Genomic DNA, 23884 nt, shown 5'->3' with positions numbered 1-23884 from the left:
TGATGAACACTTTGCTTTTTATTGAGCTTCACACAAAACACACACGAGCCGGACTGGAGGATCATGGGAAATGTAGTGCGTCAAAACAGAATAGAAATACAACACAGTAACTCGCTCATTTAAACTGGCTCATAACTTTAATAACTTTAACAACTGATCAACACTCTGGTCCTGCTGGAGGTACTTTGTATAAAACTACAGTATCAAAATGTATTATTTAAATATTCGGTGTATCTCAGAGTTCTGTTCATTTGGTCCGGAGAAACACTGAAGACGCAGTGTTTTTGAGGATTCGATTACGATTGGCTGAGGGACAACCTAAGCTCCTCCTCCCTCAGGCTGCGGTCCAATCGCTGCGTCTCAGACTCCAGGACGGACGGGATTGGACGGCGCGTGACCTCGGCCAGCGAATCGGTGAGGTCGTGTCTCAGAGAGATCAGCCATTGGCTGTTCCTGGAGGACTGCTGGATAAACTCCGCCCTCTTCTGCTGGTCGGCGGCCAATGAGAGACGGAGCTGAGTCACCTGAGGGGGAGGAGACACGTGACATCATCAGCACCCACCTGACAAAACAAAACACCTGACACTCTTCTTCTGTGGTGCTCTCACCTGGTCCTCCAGCTCCCTCACTCGGCTCCTCAGGTGCTCTTCTTCTGTGGTGTCTGCAGACTCCTGAACAAATACCACAGCATTACACACACACACACACACACACACACACACACACACACACACACACACACACACACACACACACACACACACACACACACACACACACACACACACACACCTGTCTGTCTGTCTGTCTGACCTGAGATCTGCTGCTGTCAGTCAGCTGCTGTCTGAACCTCCAATGCTCCGCCTCCACCTGAAACACACAAACAACAACACTGTGTCTCTCAGTGAGTGTGTACCTGTCTCACTGTGTCTTTCAGTGAGTGTGTACCTGTCTCGCTGTGTCTCTCAGTGAGTGTGTACCTGTCTCGCTGTGTCTCTCAGTGAGTGTGTACCTGTCTCACTGTGTCTCTCAGTGAGTGTGTACCTGTCTTGCTGTGTCTCAGTGAGTGTGTACCTGTCTCAGAGTGTCTCTCAGTGAGTGTGTACCTGTCTCGCTGTCTCTCAGTGAGTGTGTACCTGTCTCACTGTGTCTTTCAGTGAGTGTGTACCTGTCTCACTGTGTCTCTCAGTGAGTGTGTACCTGTCTCATTGTGTCTCAGTGAGTGTGTACCTGTCTCACTGTGTCTCAGTGAGTGTGTACCTGTCTCAGAGTGTCTCTCAGTGAGTGTGTACCTGTCTCGCTGTCTCTCAGTGAGTGTGTACCTGTCTCAGAGTGTCTCTCAGTGAGTGTGTACCTGTCTCGCTGTGTCTCAGTGAGTGTGTACCTGTCTCAGAGTGTCTCTCAGTGAGTGTGTACCTGTCTCGCTGTCTTTCAGTGAGTGTGTACCTGTCTCACTGTGTCTCAGTGAGTGCGTACCTGTCTCAGAGTGTCTCTCAGTGAGTGTCTGTCTTTCTTCAATCTGTCTCTCTGATGTTCCAGATGAGAGTTCTTCTCGTTGAGTCTTTTCTGGTCCAGCTCTAGTTGAGCCACCAGCGTCTGAAGGACCACCAGTCTGTCCTCCACATCCTGCTGAGACACAGGGTCAACTTTATATTCACAGTCAAACCAAACTGACAAACTAACCGGCCAATCAGAGACTCACTGACCTCGTCTGTGTTAGGCCCCGCCCCCAGGCTCTGTTCCCATTGGTGGGCTCTCTCCCTGTAGCCAATCATAGCTGCCTCTGTTCGCTCCAGAGCCAAGCGGACACGATCCCTGTCTTTCTCCAGTTCGTCTGTCCTCTGAGTCAGAGAGTACACCTTCACAACAACAACAACAACAACAGAGTCAGCAAGTACACCATCACAACAACAGAGTCAGAGAGTACACCTTCACAACAACAACAACAGTCGGAGAGTACACCTTCACAACAACAACAGTCAGAGAGTACACCTTCACAACAACAACAACAGAGTCAGAGAGTACATCTTCACAACAACAACAACAGTCAGAGAGTACACCTTCACAACAACAGTCAGAGAGTACATCTTCACAACAACAACAACAACAGAGTCAGAGAGTACACCTTCACAACAACAACAGAGTCAGAGAGTACACCTTCACAACAACGTCAGAGAGTACACCTTCACAACAACAACAGAGTCAGGGAGTACACCTTCACAACAACAACAACAGAGTCAGAGAGTACATCTTCACAACAACAACAACAGAGTCAGCGAGTACACCTTCACAACAACAGAGTCAGAGAATACATCTTCACAACAACAACAACAACAACAACAACAGAGTCAGCGAGTACACCTTCACAACAACAACAACAGAGTCAGAGAGTACACCTTCACAACAACAACAACAACAGAGTCAGAGAGTACACCTTCACAACAACAACAACAACAACAACAACAACAGAGTCAGAGAGTACATATTCACAACAACAACAGTCAGAGTACATATTCACAACAACAACAACAGAGTCAGAGAGTACACCTTCACAACAACAACAACAACAACAGAGTCAGAGAGTACACCTTCACAACAACAACAACAACAACAGAGTCAGAGAGTACACCTTCACAACAACAACAACAACAACAGAGTCAGAGAGTACACCTTCACAACAACAACAACAACAGAGTCAGAGAGTACACCTTCACAACAACAACAACAACAGAGTCAGAGAGTACATCTTCACAACAACAACAACAGAGTCAGCGAGTACACCTTCACAACAACAACAGAGTAAGAGAGTACATATTCACAACAACAGTCAGAGAGTACATCTTCACAACAACAACAACAACAACAGTCAGAGAGTACATCGTCACAACAACAACAATAACAACAGTCAGAGAGTACATCTTCACAACAACAGTCAGCGAGTACACCTTCACAACAACAACAGAGTCAGAGAGTACATCTTCACAACAACAACAACAACAACAACAGAGTCAGAGAGTACACATTTGCTGTGAGGAATTTGTTAAATCACTTGTTAAATGTTTTACCTCAGCTTCTCGTTGCCTCAGCAGCCTCCTCATCTCTTCCTCCTCCTGCTGCTGCAGTGAGGAGATCTGCTCCTCCTCCTCTTCCTCCTCCTGCTGCTCCTCAGGAAACAATAAACATTTTAATGTGATGACTTTTCAACAGTGTGTCCTCTTTCCATCAAGAGTTTTGAAAACGTTCTAGAAGACACCTTACCTCTCCTCCTCTTCCTTTCTCCTTGTTTGTCTCTTGGTCTCTCTTCCTTCTCCTCCCTCCATCCATCTCCTCTCTCTGAGTTTTCTGCTCCTCCATCACGGCTCTGACCCGGCTCTCCTCCACCTCCTTCCTCGCCTCCTCCACCCTCGACCTCCACTCCTTCTCCGTCTCCTCCTCTCTCTCCCTCAGCCTCTGGATTTCTCTCGACAGAGCTTTCAGCTTCACTTCCTGCTCCTCCTCCACCTCCTCCACTCTGTTCCTCCACCTCTCCTCTGCCTTCTCCTTTGCCTGTTGTGCCTCATCCAGCTCCTCCATCATCTCTCTCCTCCTCCTCTCCAGGGCCTTGGCTCTAGCTCTCAGCTCCTCCACCTCTCCTCTCTCTATCTCCTCCTCCTCCTCTCTGAACCTCTCCACCTCCTCCTTCAGGGTGCTCCTCAGACGCTCCTCCTCCGTGTGGCTCTCCTGAATGATGAATGTTTAAAAGAAAACTTTAACTTTCTTTTTGTTAAAAGCAAAAGGCTGGTGTGTTAGCTTAGCTTAGCATAAAGACTGGAAATGGAGGGAAACTGCTAGCCTGATTCAGATCCCCCCCACCAGCTCCTCCACCAGCTATTATGTTGTTGTAACACGGTCAGTACATTTACTACAGTACTCTACTGAAGTACAACTTTGAGGTACTTGTACTTTACTTAAGTACTTTCATTTTCTGATACTTTATATTTTTGCTTTTACTGCATGACAAATATCTGATATATCTAGTTCCTCTTCTTCAGATTCACAACATAGATACTAAAGAATGATGTGTGGGACAAACCTTCAGTCCACACCCAGGACTTCCTGGACATCCTGGACATCCAGGACACCCAGGACATCCTGGATACCCATGACTTCCTGGACACCCTAGACACCCAGGACTTCCTGGACACCCTGGACACCCAGGACATCCTGGACACCCAGGACATCCTGGAGACCCTGGACACCTCTGGTAACAATAGTGAGTTTGAGTGTATCTGAAGTATTTATTGAAGTACTAATACTGAGACCAGCAGGAGGTGCTGTACCTGCAGGAGGAGTTTCAGCTTGGTCACCTCCTGCAGAGCGACCCTCAGACTCTCCTTCATCTGCTCCTTCTCCTCCTCCTTCAATCGCTCTCTGCTGCGACTCACATCAGACACCTGAAGCACAAAGAGTTGTTTATGTCAGTTTACACAGTAGTATATATATATATACATATATATATATACATATATATATATATATATATATATATATATATATATATATATATATATATGTATATATATATATATATATATATATGTATATATATATATATATATATATATATATGTATATATATATATATATATACACATATATATATATTTACTGTGTAACTGTACCTGACTCTGCAGGGAGCTCAGGTTCACCTCCATGATCTGCTGCACTTCTTTCAGCTCCTCCTGGGCCTCCTGCCTCCTCCTCTGCACCTCCTCTCTGAGAGTAGTCACCTCCTTGTCTCTCCTCATTAATGTCTCTTGTACATGCTCCTTCTCCTTGTGCTCCTTCTGCACCTCCTCTCTGAGAGCAGTCACCTCCTTGTCTCTCCTCATTAACATCTCTTGTACATGCTCCTTCTCCTTGTGCTCCTTCTGCACCTCATCTCTGAGAGCCGTCACCTCCTTGTCTCTCCTCATTAATGTCTCTTGTACATGCTCCTTCTCCTTGTGCTCCTTCTGCACCTCCTCTCTGAGAGCAGTCACCTCCTTCTCTCTCCTCATTAATGTCTCTTGTACATGCTCCTTCTCCTTGTGCTCCTTCTGCACCTCCTTCTCTGTCCTCATTAACGTCGCTTGTACATGCTCCTTCTCCTTGTGCTCCTTCTGCACCTCCTCTCTGAGAGCAGTCACCTCCTTCTCTGTCCTCATTAACGTTGTTTGTACATGCTCCTTCTCCTTGTGCTCCTTCTGCACCTCCTCTCTGAGAGCAGTCACCTCCTTGTCTCTCCTCATTAATGTCTCTTGTACATGATCCTTGTCCTTGTGCTCCTTCTGCACCTCCTTCTCTGTCCTCATTAACGTCGCTTGTAAATGCTCCTTCTCCTTGTGCTCCTTCTGCACCTCCTCTCTGAGAGCAGTCACCTCCTTCTCTGTCCTCATTAACGTCATTTGTACATGCTCCTTCTCCTTGTGCTCCTTCTGCACCTCCTCTCTGAGAGCAGTCACCTCCTTCTCTGTCCTCATTAATGTCTCTTGTACATGCTCCTTCTCCTTGTGCTCCTTCTGCACCTCCTCTCTGAGAGCAGTCACCTCCTTCTCTCTCCTCATTAATGTCTCTTGTACATGCTCCTTCTCCTTGTGCTCCTTCTGCACCTCCTTCTCTGTCCTCATTAACGTCGCTTGTACATGCTCCTTCTCCTTGTGCTCCTTCTGCACCTCCTCTCTGAGAGCAGTTACCTCCTTCTCTGTCCTCATTAACGTTGTTTGTACATGTTCCTTCTCCTTGTGCTCCTTCTGCACCTCCTCTCTGAGAGCTGTCACCTCCTTCTCTCTCCTCATTAATGTCTCTTGTATATGATCCTTCTCCTTGTGCTCCTTCTGCGCCTCCTCTCTGAGTGATGGAATTTCTTCTCTTCTCTTCATCAGCTCCTCTTGCGCCTCCGTCTTCTCCTTTTGTTCCTTTTGTAACTCCTGTCTTAGAGCTACCACCTCATTTTCAGCCCTCCTCATCTCCTCCTGGGCCTCCTCCCACCTCCTTTGCTCACTCTGTACTGCCTCCTTGAGGGCTGTCATCTCCTCCTGGATCTCCTTTTTCTCCCTCTCTTCCCTCTGCGCCTCCTGTCTGAGAGCTTTCACCTCCCTCTCGCTCCTCCACAGTTCCACCGACAGTCCCGCCTTCTCCTCCTCCAGCTCTCTCGTTCTGGACCTCCCTCCTTCCTCCAACAGGAGGTGCTGACTTCTCTCAGCTTCCACCAGTCTCCCTCGCTCCTCCTTCTCCTCTCTCAGTTCATCGTCAAGCTTCCTCTTCTCCTCCTCACTCCTCCTCAGATCCTCTCTTTTCTCCTGCACCTCCCTCTCCATCTCCTCTAATCTGTCATCCATCTTCTTTCTCTCCTCCCTTGCTCTCCTCAGTGCCTCCCTCTCTTCCTCCCGCTCCTCCTCCACCTCTCTCACGTTCTCCTCCAGCCTCCTCTTCTCCTCCTCCATCTCTATCAGCTTGTTGTCCAGCCTTCTCCTCCTCTCCACCTCTAGTCTCCTCAGCGCCTCCCTCTCTCTCCCATCCTCCTCCTCCCTCTCCTCCAGCGTAGCTCTCAGGTATTGCGCCTCCTCCTCCCGCTCCTTCAGGACATGGCTGAACTTTGCCATCTCCCTCGAGCTCCGCTCAGCCTTCTCCCTCCACTCCTTCAACTCCTCCTCCAGCCTGTCGCAGGCCTCCTCCCTCTCTCTGGCTCTCCTTCTTGCTCCCTCCCTTTCGACCCAGGCTGTCTGCACCTCCCTGGCCTGGGAGGAGGCCGTGGCATCTTTTACTCCTCCCTCCTTCCTCTCTTTCTCCAGGAGCAGCCGGGTTTCTTTGAGCAGCGCCTCCAGCTGCTCCTCCCTCCCGGCTTTCTGCTTTAGTTTGTTGTTAGCCTCCCGACACTCCCTTTCTCCCTCCTCCTTCTGCTCCTCTGCCAACCTCACCTGCTCCTTCAGCTCTTCCACCTCCTCCTCCCGCTCCCTCACGGCGCTCATCTGTCTCTCCAGGCTGCGCTCCCTCCGCTGCACCTCCTCCTTTATCTCCTCACATTCCTCCTTGGCCACGTTCAACCTCACCCTCAGCAGCTCCACCTCCCCCACCTCCTCCCTCAGCCTCTCCACCTCCTCCTCTGCTCTCCTAGCTTCCCCCCTGAGTCGGTCCACCTCCTCCTCTCTTCTCCTCCTCCTCCTCTCCTCCTCGTCTTTGTCTTGCAGTCTCTCCTTCTCTCTCCTCTCCTCTAGCTCGGAGGTTTCTTTTCTCAGTCTGTTAATCTCCTCCTCCACCTCCTCCACCCTCCTCCTCCATCTTTTCGCCTCCTCTGCTTCACTCCTCAATCGCTCCATCTCCTCCTCCCTCTCCTCCTTCTCTCTTTCTAGTCTCTCCATCCGTTCGCAGAGCATCTCCATCTCCTCCTCCCTTTTCACCTCCTCCTCTCTCAGCCTGACCTCCGTCCTCTTTGCCTCCTCCACCAGTCTCTCCTTCTCTCCCTCCTCCTGCTGAAGTCTCTCCATCATGTGGCTGATACGCACCTCCCTCTTCGTCACCTCCTCCCTCAGCCTCTCTACCTCCTTCTGTCTGTCTCGCTCCTCCTCCCTAAGCCTCTCTACCTCCTTCTGTCTCTCCTGCTCCTCCTCCATAAGCCCCTCTATTCGCCTCGTCAGTGCCTCCACCTCCCCGTCCCTCGTCCCCAGCTCCTCGCTCAGAACCTCCCTCTCCCTCTGCCAGACCTCCATCTCCTCCTCCTCTTCCCTTCTCCTCCTCCTCAGGTCTTCCACCTCCTCCCTCAGTGCCTCCTTATCCTCTTCACTCCTCTTCTTCTCATCTTCTGTCCTCTCCTTCTCCTCTTCTCTCCTGGTTGTTGTTCTCTCCAGTTCTCCTCGTAGACACTCGATCTCCCCTTCAGAATAAAAGCACGATAAAACTGCTGTTATAAACACAAATACAACTTCTGCTACTGCTGTTGATACAACAATAAATACTAAAATAAATACAACTATAAATATTACTGACACTATTACCACTACTATAAATACTACTGACACGATTACCACTACTATAAATACTACTGACACTATTACTACTACTATAAATACTACTGACACTATAACCACTACTATGAATACTACTGACACTATTACCACTACTATGAATACTACTGACACTATTACCACTACTATGAATACTACTGACACTATTACCATTACTATGAATACTACTGACACTATAACCACTACTATGAATACTACTGACACTATTACTACTAATATAAATACTACTGACACTATTACTATAAATACTACTGACACTATTACTACTACTATGGATACCACTGACACTATTACTATAAATACTACTGACACTATTACCACTACTATAAATTCTACTGATACTATTACCACTACTATGAATACTACTGACACTATTACTACTACTATAAATACTACTGACACTATTACCACTACTATGAATACTACTGACACTATTACTATAAATACTACTGACACTATTCCTACTACTATGGATACCACTGACACTATTACTATAAATACTACTGACACTATTACCACTACTATAAATACTACTGACACTATTACCACTACTATAAATACTACTGACACTATTACCACTACTATAAATACTACTGACACTATTACTGCTACTATAAATACTACTGACACTATTACCACTACTATAAATACTACTGACACTATTACCACTACTATAAATACTACTGACACTATTACCACTACTATAAATACTACTGATACTATTACCACTACTATGAATACTACTGACACTATTACTACTACTATAAATACTACTGACACTATTACCACTACTATGAATACTACTGACACTATTACTACTACTATAAATACTACTGACACTATTACCACTACTATAAATACTACTGACATTATTACTACTACTATAAATACTACTGACACTATTACCACTACTATAAATACTACTGACACTATTACCACTACTATAAATACTACTGATACTATTACCACTACTATGAATACTACTGACACTATTACTACTAGAAGATTCACTGAACGTTGTTGCTCCTCTGAACACAGAGCAGCGTTACACAGTAGTGATGAAGATGAAGGTGGTGATGAAGATGGACTCACCCTGTAGAGCCTCTTTGACCTGCTGCATGGTGCTGATGTGAGTGATCAGCTGACTTCTGTTTACCTCTGACTGTGAGAGCTGCTGCTGGAGAGACACCGACACACACCTGGAGAGAGTACAAGTACACACTATATATATATATATATATATATATATATATATATATATATATACATATACATACATACATACATACACACACACGTAATGTTCAGTACCTGAGCTCCTCCAGCTGCTCCCTCTCTCTCCTCAGATGCTCCTGCTCCTCCTGCTGCCTGCTGCTCTTCCTCTGCTGCTCCTCTTGCTGCTGGTTTCTCCTCCTCACCTCCTCCTCCTCCTCTGACTGCCTCAGCTGCTGCTGCGCCTCCTTCAGCTCCACACACACTGAGGCATGCTGGGAGAACAGCTGAGGACCACACACACACCCATGATGCATCAGCCAGGTGTAGCGCTGTCACATGACTGTCACCTCCTTCTCCTTACCTCCTCCAGCTGACCTCCCTCCCTCCCTCTCTCCTCCATCAGGGAGAGCAGCTGTCTCTCCTTCTCCTCCAGAGTTCTCTCCATCTCTCTCTCTCCTCCTCTGAGCTGACGGAGGACGTCGACCTCCTCCTCCCTCTGAGCTCTGGACAACACAAGAGATCAATGTTATCAATACATATTATTCATATTTATAATTCAGATACAATGTTTATATGTAAACAAACTCACCTGAGCTGGCTGTGGTCCAGGTTCAGGGTTCTCAACTCTCTCTGCAGACAGGTCACCTCTGACCTCACTGTCTGCAACTGTGATTGGCTGTCAGACAGCTCACACTCCAGCTGCAAACACACAGGTGAGGACAGGTGAGGACAGGTGGAGACAGGTGAGGACAGGTGGAGAGAGGTGAGGACAGGTGAGGGCAGGTGGAGACAGGTGAAGACAGGTGGAGAGAGGTGAGGACAGGTGAGGGCAGGTGGAGACAGGTGGATACAGGTGAGGACAGGTGAAGACAGGTGAGGACAGGTGGAGAGAAGTGAGGACAGGTGGAGACAGGTGAGGACAGGTGGAGACAGGTGAAGACAGGTGGAGACAGGTGAGGACAGGTGGAGACAGGTGAGGACAGGTGGAGACAGGTGAGGACAGGTGAGGACAGGTGGAGACAGGTGAAGAGAGGTGAGGACAGGTGGAGAGAGGTGAGGACAGGTGAGGGCAGGTGGAGACAGGTGAAGACAGGTGGAGAGAGGTGAGGACAGGTGAGGGCAGGTGGAGACAGGTGGATACAGGTGAGGACAGGTGAGGACAGGTGGAGAGAAGTGAGGACAGGTGGAGACAGGTGAGGACAGGTGGAGACAGGTGAAGACAGGTGGAGACAGGTGAGGACAGGTGGAGACAGGTGAGGACAGGTGGAGAGAGGTGAGGACAGGTGGAGACAGGTGAGGACAGGTGGAGACGGGTGAGGACAGGTGGAGAGAGGTGAGGACAGGTGAGGACAGGTGGAGACAGGTGAAGACAGGTGAAGAGAGGTGAGGACAGGTGGAGAGAGGTGAGGACAGGTGAGGGCAGGTGGAGACAGGTGGATACAGGTGAGGACAGGTGAAGACAGGTGAGGACAGTTGGAGAGAGGTGAGGACAGGTGGAGACAGGTTAGGAGAGGTGAAGACAGGTGAGGACAGGTGGAGACAGGTGAGGACCGGTGGAGACAGGTGGGGACAGGCGGAGAGAGGTGAGGAGAGGTGAGGACAGGTGGAGAGAGGTGAGGACAGGTGAGGACAGGTGGAGACAGGTGAAGACAGGTGAAGAGAGGTGAGGACAGGTGGAGAGAGGTGAGGACAGGTGAGGGCAGGTGGAGACAGGTGAAGACAGGTGGAGAGAGGTGAGGACAGGTGAGGGCAGGTGGAGACAGGTGGATACAGGTGAGGACAGGTGAAGACAGGTGAGGACAGGTGGAGAGAAGTGAGGACAGGTGGAGACAGGTGAGGACAGGTGGAGACAGGTGAAGACAGGTGGAGACAGGTGAGGACAGGTGGAGACAGGTGAGGACAGGTGAGGACAGGTGGAGAGAGGTGAGGACAGGTGGAGACAGGTGAGGACAGGTGGAGACGGGTGAGGACAGGTGGAGACGGGTGAGGACAGGTGGAGAGAGGTGAGGACAGGTGAGGACAGGTGGAGACAGGTGAAGACAGGTGAAGAGAGGTGAGGACAGGTGGAGAGAGGTGAGGACAGGTGAGGGCAGGTGGAGACAGGTGGATACAGGTGAGGACAGGTGAAGACAGGTGAGGACAGGTGGAGAGAGGTGAGGACAGGTGGAGACAGGTTAGGAGAGGTGAAGACAGGTGAGGACAGGTGGAGACAGGTGAGGACCGGTGGAGACAGGTGGGGACAGGCGGAGAGAGGTGAGGAGAGGTGAGGACAGGTGGAGAGAGGTGAGGACAGGTAGAGACAGGTGAGGAGAGGTGAAGAGAGGTGAGGATAGGTGGAGACAGGTGAGGAGAGGTGAGGACAGGTGGAGACAGGTGAGGAGAGGTGGAGACAGGTGAGGACAGGTGGAGACAGGTGAGGACAGGTGAAAAGAGGTGAGGACAGGTGAGGACAGGTGGAGACAGGTGAGGACAAGTGAAGGCAGGTAAGGACCGGTGAGGACAGGTGAGGACAGCATCGGTACCTTCAGCAGCTGTTTGTTCAGCTCCTTCTTGTCCAACGCCAGAGACCAGTTCAGGGTGGCCATCTTGTCCAAAGAGTCACGTCCCTCCTCTACCTCCCTCTTCAACGCACACTCAGAGGACGAGAGACACAATACTCTGTCTCTGGACTGAAGGGGGAGACACATTAACACAGATGACCTCTGACCTTCACTGATTAGTTGTAACGTGTTCAGATAAAGATGATGTCATCATCAGCTGTACCTTCTGCAGAGCATCTCTGGCGTCAGCTGCTTCTTCTGCTGCTCTCTGGGTGTCCAGCTGCTGCCTCTCCAGCGCCCCCTAGAGGAGAGGAGAAGCTACTGACTGTCTCTCTCTCTCAATGAATGAATGAATGAATGATGGAGGAGAAGAAGACCAGTGATCACCTTCAGAGAGGAGATCTCCGTCCTCTGGAGAGTCTCCGTCTCCGACAGCTGGAGCTTCTCCATCGCTTCAGCCTCCACTCTGAGACGAAGATGAACTGCTTTAAATCAGATATGTCACCAAATATAAACAATATATAGAATATTATTCAAACCGTCTGAGTGTTTCTGTCTCCAGCTGTCTGTCTCTCTCCTCCTGTCTGTCTCTCTCCCTCCTCAGACGCTCCTTCTCTCTCTGCACCTCTTCCAACCGGAGACGCAGCGAGGACGACGCCTCCCGCTCCCTGTGACACACACACACAATCCGTTTTATCTATTAACTACCATCTCTGTGTGTGTGTGTGTGTGTGTGTGTGTGTGTGTGTGTGTGTGTGTGTGTGTGTGTGTGTGTACCTGCTCAGTAAGTCCACAGTGTGTGTGAGCTCCAGCTGTGAGTGTTGTGAGTGTGTTTGCAGCAGCTGGTTGTCGTCCTCCAGCTGGTTCAGTCGGAGCTGAACAGCTGTTTTCTCCTCACCAAGCCTCTGCAAAGAGAGCTCCGCCCCCTTAGGACACACACACACACACACACACTCAGATGAGCTTCATGACATTGTGTCCTCTGACCTGCAGCAGGCTTCCTGTGGACTCACCTGTACTTCCTCGTGTCTCCACTGCAGGGCGCTCTCAGAGTGAGACAGGACAGACAGCAGAGAGGACAGGTCCAGACTGAGGACGCTGTCTGTGGAGACGCTGTCTGTGGAGATGCTGTCTGTGGAGCTCAGGACTCTGGACTGGAGAGAGAACACACACTGACCTCTGACCTCTCACCTCTGACCTGTGGTGATGTCACTGACTCACCAGTTTGACCACGGCCCGACTGACCGACTGAAGACTCCTCTCTGTGTCCTCCTGTCTCTGCACCTCCTGCTGTCTGTCCTCCTTCTGTCTGTCCTCAGCCTGCAGCAAGCGAGACAGCTCCTCAATGCTGGGAGATAGACAAAGAGACAGAGAGACATAGAGATAGAGAGACATAGAGATAGAGAGACAAAGAGACATAGAGACAGACAAAGAGACATAGAGACAAAGATACAGACAGACAGACAAAGAGACAGACAAAGAGACATACAGACAAAGATACAGAGAGACAGACAAAGAGACAGACAGACAAAGAGACAAGAGACAGACAGACAAAGAGGCGGAGAGACATAGAGACAGACAAAGATACAGACAAAGAGACAGACAGACAAAGAGACAGAGAGACATAGAGACAGACAGACAAAGAGACATACAAAGAGACAGACAGACATAGAGACAAAGACACAGAAAGACAAAGAGACAGACAGACAAAGAGACAGACAGACATAGAAACAGAGAGACATACAGACAAAGAGACAAGAGACAGACAGACAAAGAGACAGACAGACATAGAGACAAAGAGAAAAGTTAAACTTTGTTGATGTGCAGCAGTAAAAGTACAAAGTAGGAAAGAATGTAAATAAAAACAGATAAAAACAGTATAATATACAACATTATTATAATTATATATATAATATATATATATATATATATTATATATATATATATATATATATAAACGAGTGGCTCAGAGGCTAACTGACCGTTCTGTCAGCTGGAAAACTTTTGCCTCATGAAGAAGCTTCAACTCTGAAATCTCTCGCTCCTTCTCCTCCCACCTCTCCTCTTCCTTCCTCCTCTCCTCCTCCTTCCTCCTCTCCTCCTCCTCTCTGTGCTCCAGCTCTCCTAGGGAGAAGGTTCCCAGGGTGGAGGAGGAGGTGAGAGGAGGTAGAGATGATGAGGAGACTGGAGGAGGGAGGACCAGGGTGGAGGACAGAGGAGCGAGGTCAGAGCGGAGAAGAGGGAGAGGAGCAGAGGAGAAGGGTTTGATGGGAGGAGCAGTGAGCCTCAGAGAGGAGGAGACGGAGTCACAGCTGGACAGGAGAGACGAGGAGAGACGAGAAAACTCCGCCCTCAACTCCCACAGATCCCTACAGACAGAAAGACAGGTCAGTCAACTTCCATCAGGTCGGTCAACTTCCATCAGGTCGGTCAACTTCCATCAGGTCGTCAAGTTCTATCAAGTTGGTCAACATACAGACAGACGTACCTGTCGGCGGCGGTCTTCACGGTGTGACAGTGTCTCCTCAGAGAGACTACGGACCTCCAGACTGAGAGAAGATGATCCTGCTGATGACCAACATGACCTGAGAGACACTGGAGACAGACACACACACACACACACACACACACACACACACACACACACACACACACACACACACACAATCTCAGTTTTAAGGTGGATCGGTCAGAAAATCCACCTTAAAAATCACAACAATAAGAGTAAAACCAACCAACCTCTCTCTCTCTCTGCCAATCATCCTCTCTCTGCCCCGCCTCCTCCAAAGCTCTGGTCCAATCGGATGTCACCTTCTGGAGGTCCTCCCTCAGGACCTGGTTGGCCTGCTCTGATTGGCTGAGCTGCTCCCGGAGAAGAGTGTTTGTGTCAGCCAATCCGAGAGACCTGAAGAGAGAGAGACACACACACACACACACACACACACACACACACACACACACGTGAAACTGTAACTCTCTCACACACACACACACACACACACACACACACACACACACACACACACACACACACACACACAGCTGATCCTCACCTGTGTTGTTCCTCCTCCAGCCTGATGAGGGCGCTCTCCAGAGAGTCACTGTGTTCATCCCTGATCCTCCTCTACACAACAAACACAGTACACAACATCTGGAGTACTGCAGTGACACCACAGTACACAGCATCTGGAGTACTGCAGTGACACTATAGTACACAACATCTGGAGTACTGCAGTGACACTACAGTACACAACATCTGGAGTACTGCAGTGACACTACAGTACACAACATCTGGAGTAATGCCGTAATACTACAGTACACAACATCTGGAGTACTGCAGTGACACCACAGTACACAGCATCTGGAGTACTGCAGTGACACTACAGTACACAACATCTGGAGTACTGCAGTGACACTACAGTACACAACATCTGGAGTAATGCCGTAATACTACAGTACACAACATCTGGAGTACTGCAGTGACACCACAGTACACAGCATCTGGAGTACTGCAGTGACACTACAGTACACAACATCTGGAGTACTGCAGTGACACTACAGTACACAACATCTGGAGTAATGCCGTAATACTACAGTACACAACATCTGGAGTACTGCAGTGACACCACAGTACACAGCATCTGGAGTACTGCAGTGACACTACAGTACACAACATCTGGAGTACTGCAGTGACACTACAGTACACAACATCTGGAGTACTGCAGTGACACTACAGTACACAACATCTGGAGTAATGCCGTAATACTACAGTACACAACATCTGGAGTACTGCAGTGACACCACAGTACACAGCATCTGGAGTACTGCAGTGACACTACAGTACACAACATCTGGAGTACTGCAGTGACACTACAGTACACAACATCTGGAGTAATGCAGTAATACTACAGTACACAACATCTGAAGTAATGCAGTGACACCACAGTACACAGCATCTGGAGTACTGCAGTGACACCACAGTACACAGCATCTGGAGTAATACTACAGTACACAACATCTGGAGTAATGCAGTAATACTACAGTACACAACATCTGGAGTAATGCAGTAATACTACAGTACACAACATCTGGAGTACTGCAGTAACACTACAATACACAACATCTGGAGTGCTGCAGTGACACTACAGTACACAACATCTGGAGTACTGCAGTGACACTACAGTACACAACATCTGGAGTACTGCAGTGACACCACAGTACACAGCATCTGGAGTACTGCAGTGACACTACAGTACACAACATCTGGAGTACTGCAGTGACACTACAGTACACAACATCTGGAGTACTGCAGTGACACCACAGTACACAACATCTGGAGTAATGCAGTAATACTACAGTACACAACATCTGGAGTAATGCAGTGACACTACAGTACACAACATCTGGAGTACTGCAGTGACACTACAGTACACAACATCTGGAGTACTGCAGCGACGCTACAGTACACAACATGTGGAGTACAGCAGTAATGCTACAGTACACAACATCTGGAGTACTGCAGTAACACTACAGTACACAACATCTGGAGTACTGCAGCAATACTACAGTACACAACATCTGGAGTACTGCAGTGACACTACAGTACACAACATCTGGAGTACTGCAGTGACACTACAGTACACAACATCTGGAGTACTGCAGTAATACTACAGTACACAACATCTGGAGTACTGCAGTGACGCCACAGTACACAACATCTGGAGTACAGCAGTAATACTACAGTACACAACATCTGGAGTACTGCAGTAATACTACAGTACACAACATCTGGAGTACTGCAGCAATACTACAGTACACAACATCTGGAGTACTGCAGTGACACTACAGTACACAACATCTGGAGTACTGCAGTGACACTACAGTACACAACATCTGGAGTACTGCAGTAATACTACAGTACACAACATCTAGAGTACTGCAGTGACGCCACAGTACACAGCATCTGGAGTACTGCAGTGACGCTACAGTACACAACATCTGGAGTACAGCAGTAATGCTACAGTACACAACATCTGGAGTACAGCAGTAATACTACAGTACACAACATCTGGAGTACTGCAGTAACACTACAATACACAACATCTGGAGTACTGCAGTAATACTACAGTACACAACATCTGGAGTACTGCAGTAATACTACAGTACACAACATCTGGAGTACTGCAGCAATACTACAGTACACAACATCTGGTACTAGTACTACTACAAGTACTACTACAAGTACTAGTAGTAGTATCTCTAGTACTAGTAGTATTAGTACCTCAGTGCTGACCAGCTGCTTGTTCACGTCCTCCAGCTGAAGCTCCACACGTTGACATCGATCTCTGTACTCCAACACCTGTACACAGCCAGTACTCTCAGTACTACAGTAATACTACTGACTATACTGTGATATCTGTACTACGGTAATACTACTGACTATACTGTGATATCTGTACTACAGTAATACTTCTCACCTTGTTCTGCAGGCGGTGGATCAACAGAGCCTGTCTGGCCTCTCTTTCTCTCCCCTCCCTCACCCTCCTCTTCCACTCCCTCTGATCACTCTCCCCCCACAGAGAGAGGGAGAGGGAGGGAGACACTGACTGGTACAGCTGGAGAGAGACAGAGACAGAGACAATGGATAGAGATAATGGTTAGACTCTAGTCCAACCCGATGATCACATGACCCCCTCTCATTCAGAGCTCTGCTCCTGGTCTCTAGCTCCTCCCCCTCTCCCCTTTCATTCAGAGCTCTGCTCCTGGACTCTAGCTCCTCCCCCTCCTCACCCTCTCATTCAGAGCTCTGCTCCTGGACTCTAGCTCCTCACCCTCCTCACCCTCTCATTCAGAGCTCTGCTCCTGGACTCTAGCTCCTCACCCTCTCATTCAGAGCTCTGCTCCTTGATTCTAGCTCCTCACCCTCTCATTCAGAGCTCTGCTCCTGGACTCTAGCTCCTCCCCCTCCTCACCCTCTCATTCAGAGCTCTGCTCCTGGACTCTAGCTCCTCCCCCTCCTCCCCCTCTCATTCAGAGCTCTGCTCCTGGACTCTAGCTCCTCACCCTCCTCACCCTCTCATTCAGAGCTCTGTTCCTGGACTCTAGCTCCTCACCCTCTCATTCAGAGCTCTGCTCCTTGATTCTAGCTCCTCACCCTCTCATTCAGAGCTCTGCTCCTGGACTCTAGCTCCTCCCCCTCCTCACCCTCTCATTCAGAGCTCTGCTCCTGGATTCTAGCTCCTCCCCCTCCTCACCCTCTCATTCAGAGCTCTGCTCCTTGATTCTAGCTCCTCACCCCTCATTCAGAGCTCTGCTCCTTGATTCTAGCTCCTCCCCCTCCTCACCCTCTCATTCAGAGCTCTGCTCCTGGACTCTAGCTCCTCTCCCTCATCACCCTCTCATTCAGAGCTCTGCTCCTGGACTCTAGCTCCTCCCCCTCCTCACCCTCTCATTCAGAACTCTGCTCCTGGACTCTAGCTCCTCCCCCTCCTCACCCTCTCATTCAGAGCTCTGCTCCTGGACTCTAGCTCCTCCCTCTCTGCTCCATTTTCAGCCAGCTCCTCCTGCAGACGACACACCTCCCGCTTAAGCTCCGCCTTCTCCTGCTGCCACCCAATCAGCAGCTCCGACTGCATGCTGACAGGTAGACCTGGTCTTCTGGGATCCTGGTGTAGTGGAGACCCACCTTTACTGTCGCATAGTATATTTACACTGTGGTATTAGTACCTTTACTGTCACATAGTATATTTACAGTGTGGTATTAGTACCTTTACTGTCACATAGTATTTTAATAATAGGGTGGTATTAATACTTCTAAAGTGATGTACTATGATGTATTATGGTGAACAGAACTAGTTCCACTTCTCTGAACCAACATTAAATATGAATGTATACATATTGTACTTGTACTGCAGTAGCGGTAGTATTAGCAGGTACTCTGTTGGTGTCGGTATCTAACCAGCTTGTATTAATCTGTTGAAGTGCAGAGACAGCAGACTGCAGCTAGCCTGTTAGCATGCTAACAGCAGGCAAACAAAACTGTCAATAAAGTTAATTCAAGTGCGTGACGTTACCTGCTGAAGCTACTGCACGAGCGTCACTCACAAAAGTGTCGAAAACATTTTAAAAACACTTTAAAAACTACAAACCGCTTCAGTCATCCGGTCTGCACGAGCTGCTGTTTGTTGTTAGCATATTCAAACCAGCGGAGTCCGGAGACGAGGAGGTCACGTGACCGGAAACAAGGCGAGGAAATTCAGACAGCGACCCCTGTTGACCGAAAATATATATATATATATATATTTATATATTATAAATATATATATTTATATATATTTATATTTATAATAGAATACAAAAAAATAAGAAAAATGTATTTTGACTACAACTGTGTAGTTTGAATACCAAATTAATTATAATAAATAAATTAAAAATAAATTAAAAGCATATTTAGATTGAATTTAAAAGCATAATTTTAACATATTATATCATTGTGGTGCAACACATGCAGTTAAAGCTGGTCACACTGAGCAAGATAACATCTGTAAATAACGGGAACATCTGCTTGTTGATGTCATGGAGTATGAATATATAAATAAGGCTGAAATCATAAAAAAACTGAAACATAAATAAAATCAAAACATCAGAGGAATCAGACAAGAGAATTTATTATCACATGAAGATACAAACAGTTTGTAGTTTTTATGTAAAACTGGAATATTCTGAGATAACGAGTTGTTTATCATGAAAATAATATATATTATTACTCCAAAACACGTATTTTATATCTGATATTTATAAGCAAACACAACACATTTAATAAATTACTGTTTGTCTACGTGATGATATTCAAAACACACCTGAGGCTCTAATGTTGTCTCTAGATGTGTAAAACAAAAGCACGACACAAATTTGTATTTCAGAGTGCCCTCACCACATCATATTAAGATAATATTCAGTCATTCTTTGGTTGAACAGAAACATGCTGCATCACATGATGTCACAGAAACATCTGAGGCACTTTGAATTAACATTTTAATAATAGCTTATCAATCGTGTTCATCTGTAGAAAATAACAAAAGTACATTTACAGTAAAAAAAACATTTTCACTTTTGCTTTGCAAAGCAAATTTCAAAATAACTTGTGCTCTTGAAAATACACCACATACTTCTCAGCATGTGACCACATACTTCTCAGGATGTGGTCACACCAGCGTTTACAATTCTAAAAGCTTTTGAAAAAAACAAAAGTTAATTTCAACGGAATTTGCCGGCTTCTGCAGTTTTGACAAATAAAACTTTGGACGAAGTTTTTTAAGTTCAGCTTTGACGACAGAATTCACCGCGTTGACCAATAAAAAAAGGCCTTCATAAAGCTGAGCTGTGATTGGATGGAGAGCTGGAGAGTCCAAAATGCAGGAAGCTATCGTCGCTCATTAGCTGCGTGTCACCGTCCAGTTCTATTAAAAAACTGTTCATCAGACAGGAAGTGATCGTACAAACTCAGCGTTCAGTTAGCATCTTAGCTAGCTAGCTTGCTAACTTGTAGTTTTCTTTAACTGTCCATGTACCAAGTCTAGTTAGCATGCTAGCTAACTTGCTAACTTGTAGTTTTCTTCAACTGTCCATGTACCAAGTCTAGTTAGCATGCTAGCTAGCTGGGCGAGCTAAAGATTCATGAAGCCAGTCACAAGGCTGGATTTTTAGTTATTAGAATTGTTACAAACATCAACAGGATTTTGAACAAGGTTTTTACTTCAGGAACAGAACCTGCTAGTTGTGTGCTAGCATCAGTATATTTCCGGCTAGCTAGCATGCTACTGAAACTCACAAAAGTCACGACTTCAAGTAGCCACAAGCTTCCAGCTGTTTCAACTCAAAATGAACTTCACTGAGGCGTCTAAAGCGGTTATCTTACTTCTGTTTAGGTTATTTCTGCAGCCAAAGAAGATTCAGTCAGGAGGAAGCAAGGACACAAAAGACTTTCTTCAGGTTAGAGACGCTGAGGTGTTTTCATGAACTAGAATGGATTGAGTGGATTTTCATTTGAGTGTTTTTATTGAGTTTGGTCGTTCTGCCTCAGGACTAAAGCTGAGACCCTCTTCTGGTGTTCAGAGTCTGTTACCACCTCCTTAGATTAGCTCAGGTTTAAATCCCCTTCAGACATGAATCCAGTCTGAATGGAGCTTTAGACTGGAACAAGCTAAAGAGCTTAAAGTTCTCTAGTTTCAGGTTCTCAAATGTGAATGTTTGCTGCTTTTCTGTGTCTTCGATAGTCAAGTGAATATCTTTGTGTTTCGAACAAAACAAGCAATTTATAGATCAAACGCCGATATTGAAGTCTTGGTAAGAAGTCACATGGGTTTTAATGGTTGTAAACCTGAATTACCACCACAGTAGAGTCTGATGCATCCAACATAAGAAGAGACCATCCCGTCCTGGATGAGTACTCGAGGGCGGCGTCCTTGTCAGCTGAGCTTTACATGACTTCAAATAGTTTGTTTAAGAAAAGTGCTTCATATATAAATCAAGTTTATTATCATTAGCTTCCCTGAAGAGATGAAGCTGGACTGGACTCCTGACACTTCCTCCACAGGCTGAAGCTGTGAAGCAACTGACCTCCGAAGACTTCCCTCAGCTCTGAAGAAAACCATAGTGTGGTGATGTGATGAGGTTGGTAAATCATGAATTGTTTTGGGGTTTGAGGACCTCGTTGAGCCTGGAGGTGACGACAATCGAGTCTTGCAGCAGTTTTGTTTTCGAAGTCTGAGTTTCTTTCAGTAGGTCCTGAGTTTGAAGACCTTGCTGAGCCTGGAGGTGGCGCTGGAGTACACAAGGAAGGAGCCTTCATCGGTGCTGAAGTATTCCCAGTCTCTGCAGCCAAACGTTGGCAGACTGTGGACCGGAACAAAGCCCTCATAACCCTGCCACCTGAAAACACAAAACACACAGAGATAACAAGCTACAAATAAAAAGAGACTAACAGACTCTATTACACACCAACAGACACCAACAAACACCAACAGACACCAACAGACACCAACAAACACCAACAGACACCAACAAATACCAACAGACACCAACAAACACCAACAGACACCAACAGACACCAACAAACACCAACAGACACCAACAAATACCAACAGACACCAACAAACACCAACAGACACCAACAGACACCAACAGACACCAACAAAGACCAACAAAGACCAACAAAGACCAACAGACACCAACAGAAACCAACAAACACCAACAGAAACGACAAACACCAACAAATACCGACAAACAACAACAGACACCAACAGACAGGAAGTACACACCTGTAGACGACACTATTCAGAGAGTAGGAGCTGCCGTCATGAGAGTTGGCTACAACCAAGAACTTTTCCTCTCCGATGGTGAAGAACTCCCAGTCCACAGCACTGATAAAACAACCTCATGTCATGTTTTTGGTCTCTCTGTTCTCAATGAGGTTTGGGCAACAACCAGACAACATCAGCCCCACAACTGGAGATTGCCGATACATTTTGTATAAATGTGAGTGTGTGAGTAGCGGCTGATCGGTTCTCAATCTTTTGAGAACCGATTCAATCTGTTGAATTAGCAACATAAAATGACAAACATCACCGAATAGCCCAAAAAACCCTGATTCTATAGACCTGCTGCTCCGCAATGAGCCGGTTGGTCACCTGTGCGTGAGGATGTCCTGGAAGCGGATGAAGGTCTGCGTGAGCCTGTTGAGCTCGTACACGGTGGAGTTGATGCTGTAGAGATTTGGGCCGTTGTTCCAAACCTTCTGACTGTTGGCGACAGCGAGAAAGAACCTGCCGTCGATCTGAAACGTTTCCCAGTCCGTCGCTCCCACCGTCTGCAGGGAGAGGAATAAATGAAGGTAACCGACGGGAAACGTTGGCATCGAGGTACATTTACTTTTTAAAAACAAACGTTGAGTACAATGACGTAACAGGGAAGATGACCAGGTGTTCTTATTCTATGTTCCAGAGTGAAACATCTCAACAACCACTGGTCAGACTTCCATTAAAGTCACTGTGGGGATTCATGTTCCCCGCAGGATGAATCCCAGTCATTCTGGTGAATGACCACTTCAAGACGTTCTGATCAGAACTGATCAGATTGTCCTGAAATGCTCTTATCTGCTTCCTGCGCTCCAGAGGATGAACCCTTCGGGTTTTAATCAGCCCATGATCGTCTCTACCACCACCATCAGGACAAACTTTACATTTTTAATTCTTTAACGGCTCTTTAAGAATAAAAATACAATTTATAATATTAATAACAAAAGAGTTTCAGCTCAAGCTACAGCATGTTACAATCACAGTTCTTATGTAATCTGTTTCATGTCAAAAGTCACAGTTACATTAACAGATCCTTTATCACATCATGAAGTGCTTCTCAACCCTTCTTCTGATGCTGTAGAAGGGGTTTGGGTCTAACAGCTTCACGTCAGAACCGAGTCCAAATGGAGGTTTGAGTCCAAAATGCTCTTGAAATAGATTAAATATAAAATTTAAAGGTGGTTCAGATTTAATCAGGACTGAGTTCTAATGGGGTTTAATTTTAAATAACACATAAGGGTCAAGACTGAGTCAAGATAGAGTCCAAATGGACGCTAGACTGGGTTAAGACCAACTAAGTTTAAGCCTGAATCAAAGTCAAGTCCAAAGAGGGTCTGGACCAAGCCAAGAGCTAAGGGCTTGTGTTTGAGTCAAGAGCAGACGGGAAGTCTCTACGTCACTCCTCCTCAGTCCAGATATGGCCACTTCCTGTTCACTGGTTAATAAAAACAAGATGGCGACGACCAAAATGCAGAACTGGAGACTTTACTCTCTACATTTCAGAGCCTTTTTTAATTCAGTCATCAGAGAAATCATCAGTGTGTATTTGTGTTTGTGGGTGTAATGCCTCCTGCAGCCTCTAGAGGACGCCAGCAGGGTGTTTACTTCTGATCTGAGATCTATTTATAGATCAATTACACAACGTGTTCTGTGACTGTTTCTGTCAGAAGTGGAATTAAAGGTTCATGAAGCTTTAACATGTTTTTTGCAGTTTTTTAAAATCCAATAAAAG

At 46.9% G+C, this 23884-nt stretch overlaps 2 protein-coding genes across 12 annotated transcripts in view; both read right to left on the bottom strand.

Moving 5' to 3' along the window:
• si:dkey-230p4.1 (trichohyalin) lies at positions 1–19016 on the bottom strand. 11 transcript variants are annotated; one of them, XM_068736207.1, is made up of 28 exons: positions 18946–19016; positions 18292–18462; positions 17275–17412; positions 17079–17156; positions 14851–14921; positions 14537–14702; positions 14286–14392; positions 13780–14166; positions 13019–13145; positions 12811–12951; positions 12575–12723; positions 12337–12465; positions 12185–12263; positions 12021–12098; positions 11780–11926; positions 9847–9956; positions 9619–9760; positions 9354–9541; positions 9135–9241; positions 4662–7891; positions 4320–4433; positions 3259–3720; positions 3066–3164; positions 1707–1859; positions 1477–1629; positions 793–870; positions 609–671; positions 1–524 (listed from the first exon to the last, which is right to left on the bottom strand). In XM_068736207.1, exons 1-28 carry the CDS (start codon positions 18955–18957, stop codon positions 297–299), a joined length of 7107 nt encoding a protein of 2368 aa, XP_068592308.1. In that variant the 5' UTR covers positions 18958–19016; the 3' UTR covers positions 1–296. The 11 variants fall into 11 exon arrangements, with proteins under 11 accessions (XP_068592308.1, XP_068592333.1, XP_068592316.1 ...); XM_068736232.1 differs by having other exon boundaries at positions 814–870; XM_068736215.1 differs by having other exon boundaries at positions 1477–1626.
• A 506-nt stretch (positions 19017–19522) lies between these two features.
• LOC137891664 (thrombospondin-type laminin G domain and EAR repeat-containing protein-like) overlaps positions 19523–23884 on the bottom strand; it is an 18527-nt gene continuing 14165 nt past the window's right edge. The window contains exons 15-17 of the mRNA XM_068736397.1: positions 22486–22664; positions 22117–22218; positions 19523–21727 (exon numbers count right to left, since the gene is read on the bottom strand). Of these exons, the coding sequence (XP_068592498.1) occupies positions 21574–21727; positions 22117–22218; positions 22486–22664 (435 nt within the window). The 3' untranslated portion in view covers positions 19523–21573. The remainder of the gene's footprint in view (positions 21728–22116; positions 22219–22485; positions 22665–23884) is intronic.

Source organism: Cebidichthys violaceus, unplaced genomic scaffold, assembly GCF_023349555.1.
Source record: "Cebidichthys violaceus isolate CVI_PGR_0920_01 unplaced genomic scaffold, fCebVio1.0.p SCAF_11, whole genome shotgun sequence".
Classification (NCBI taxonomy): domain Eukaryota; kingdom Metazoa; phylum Chordata; class Actinopteri; order Perciformes; family Stichaeidae; genus Cebidichthys; species Cebidichthys violaceus.
The sequence above is the reverse complement of the archived record's forward strand: the minus strand, read 5'-3'. Positions and strand labels throughout refer to the sequence as shown.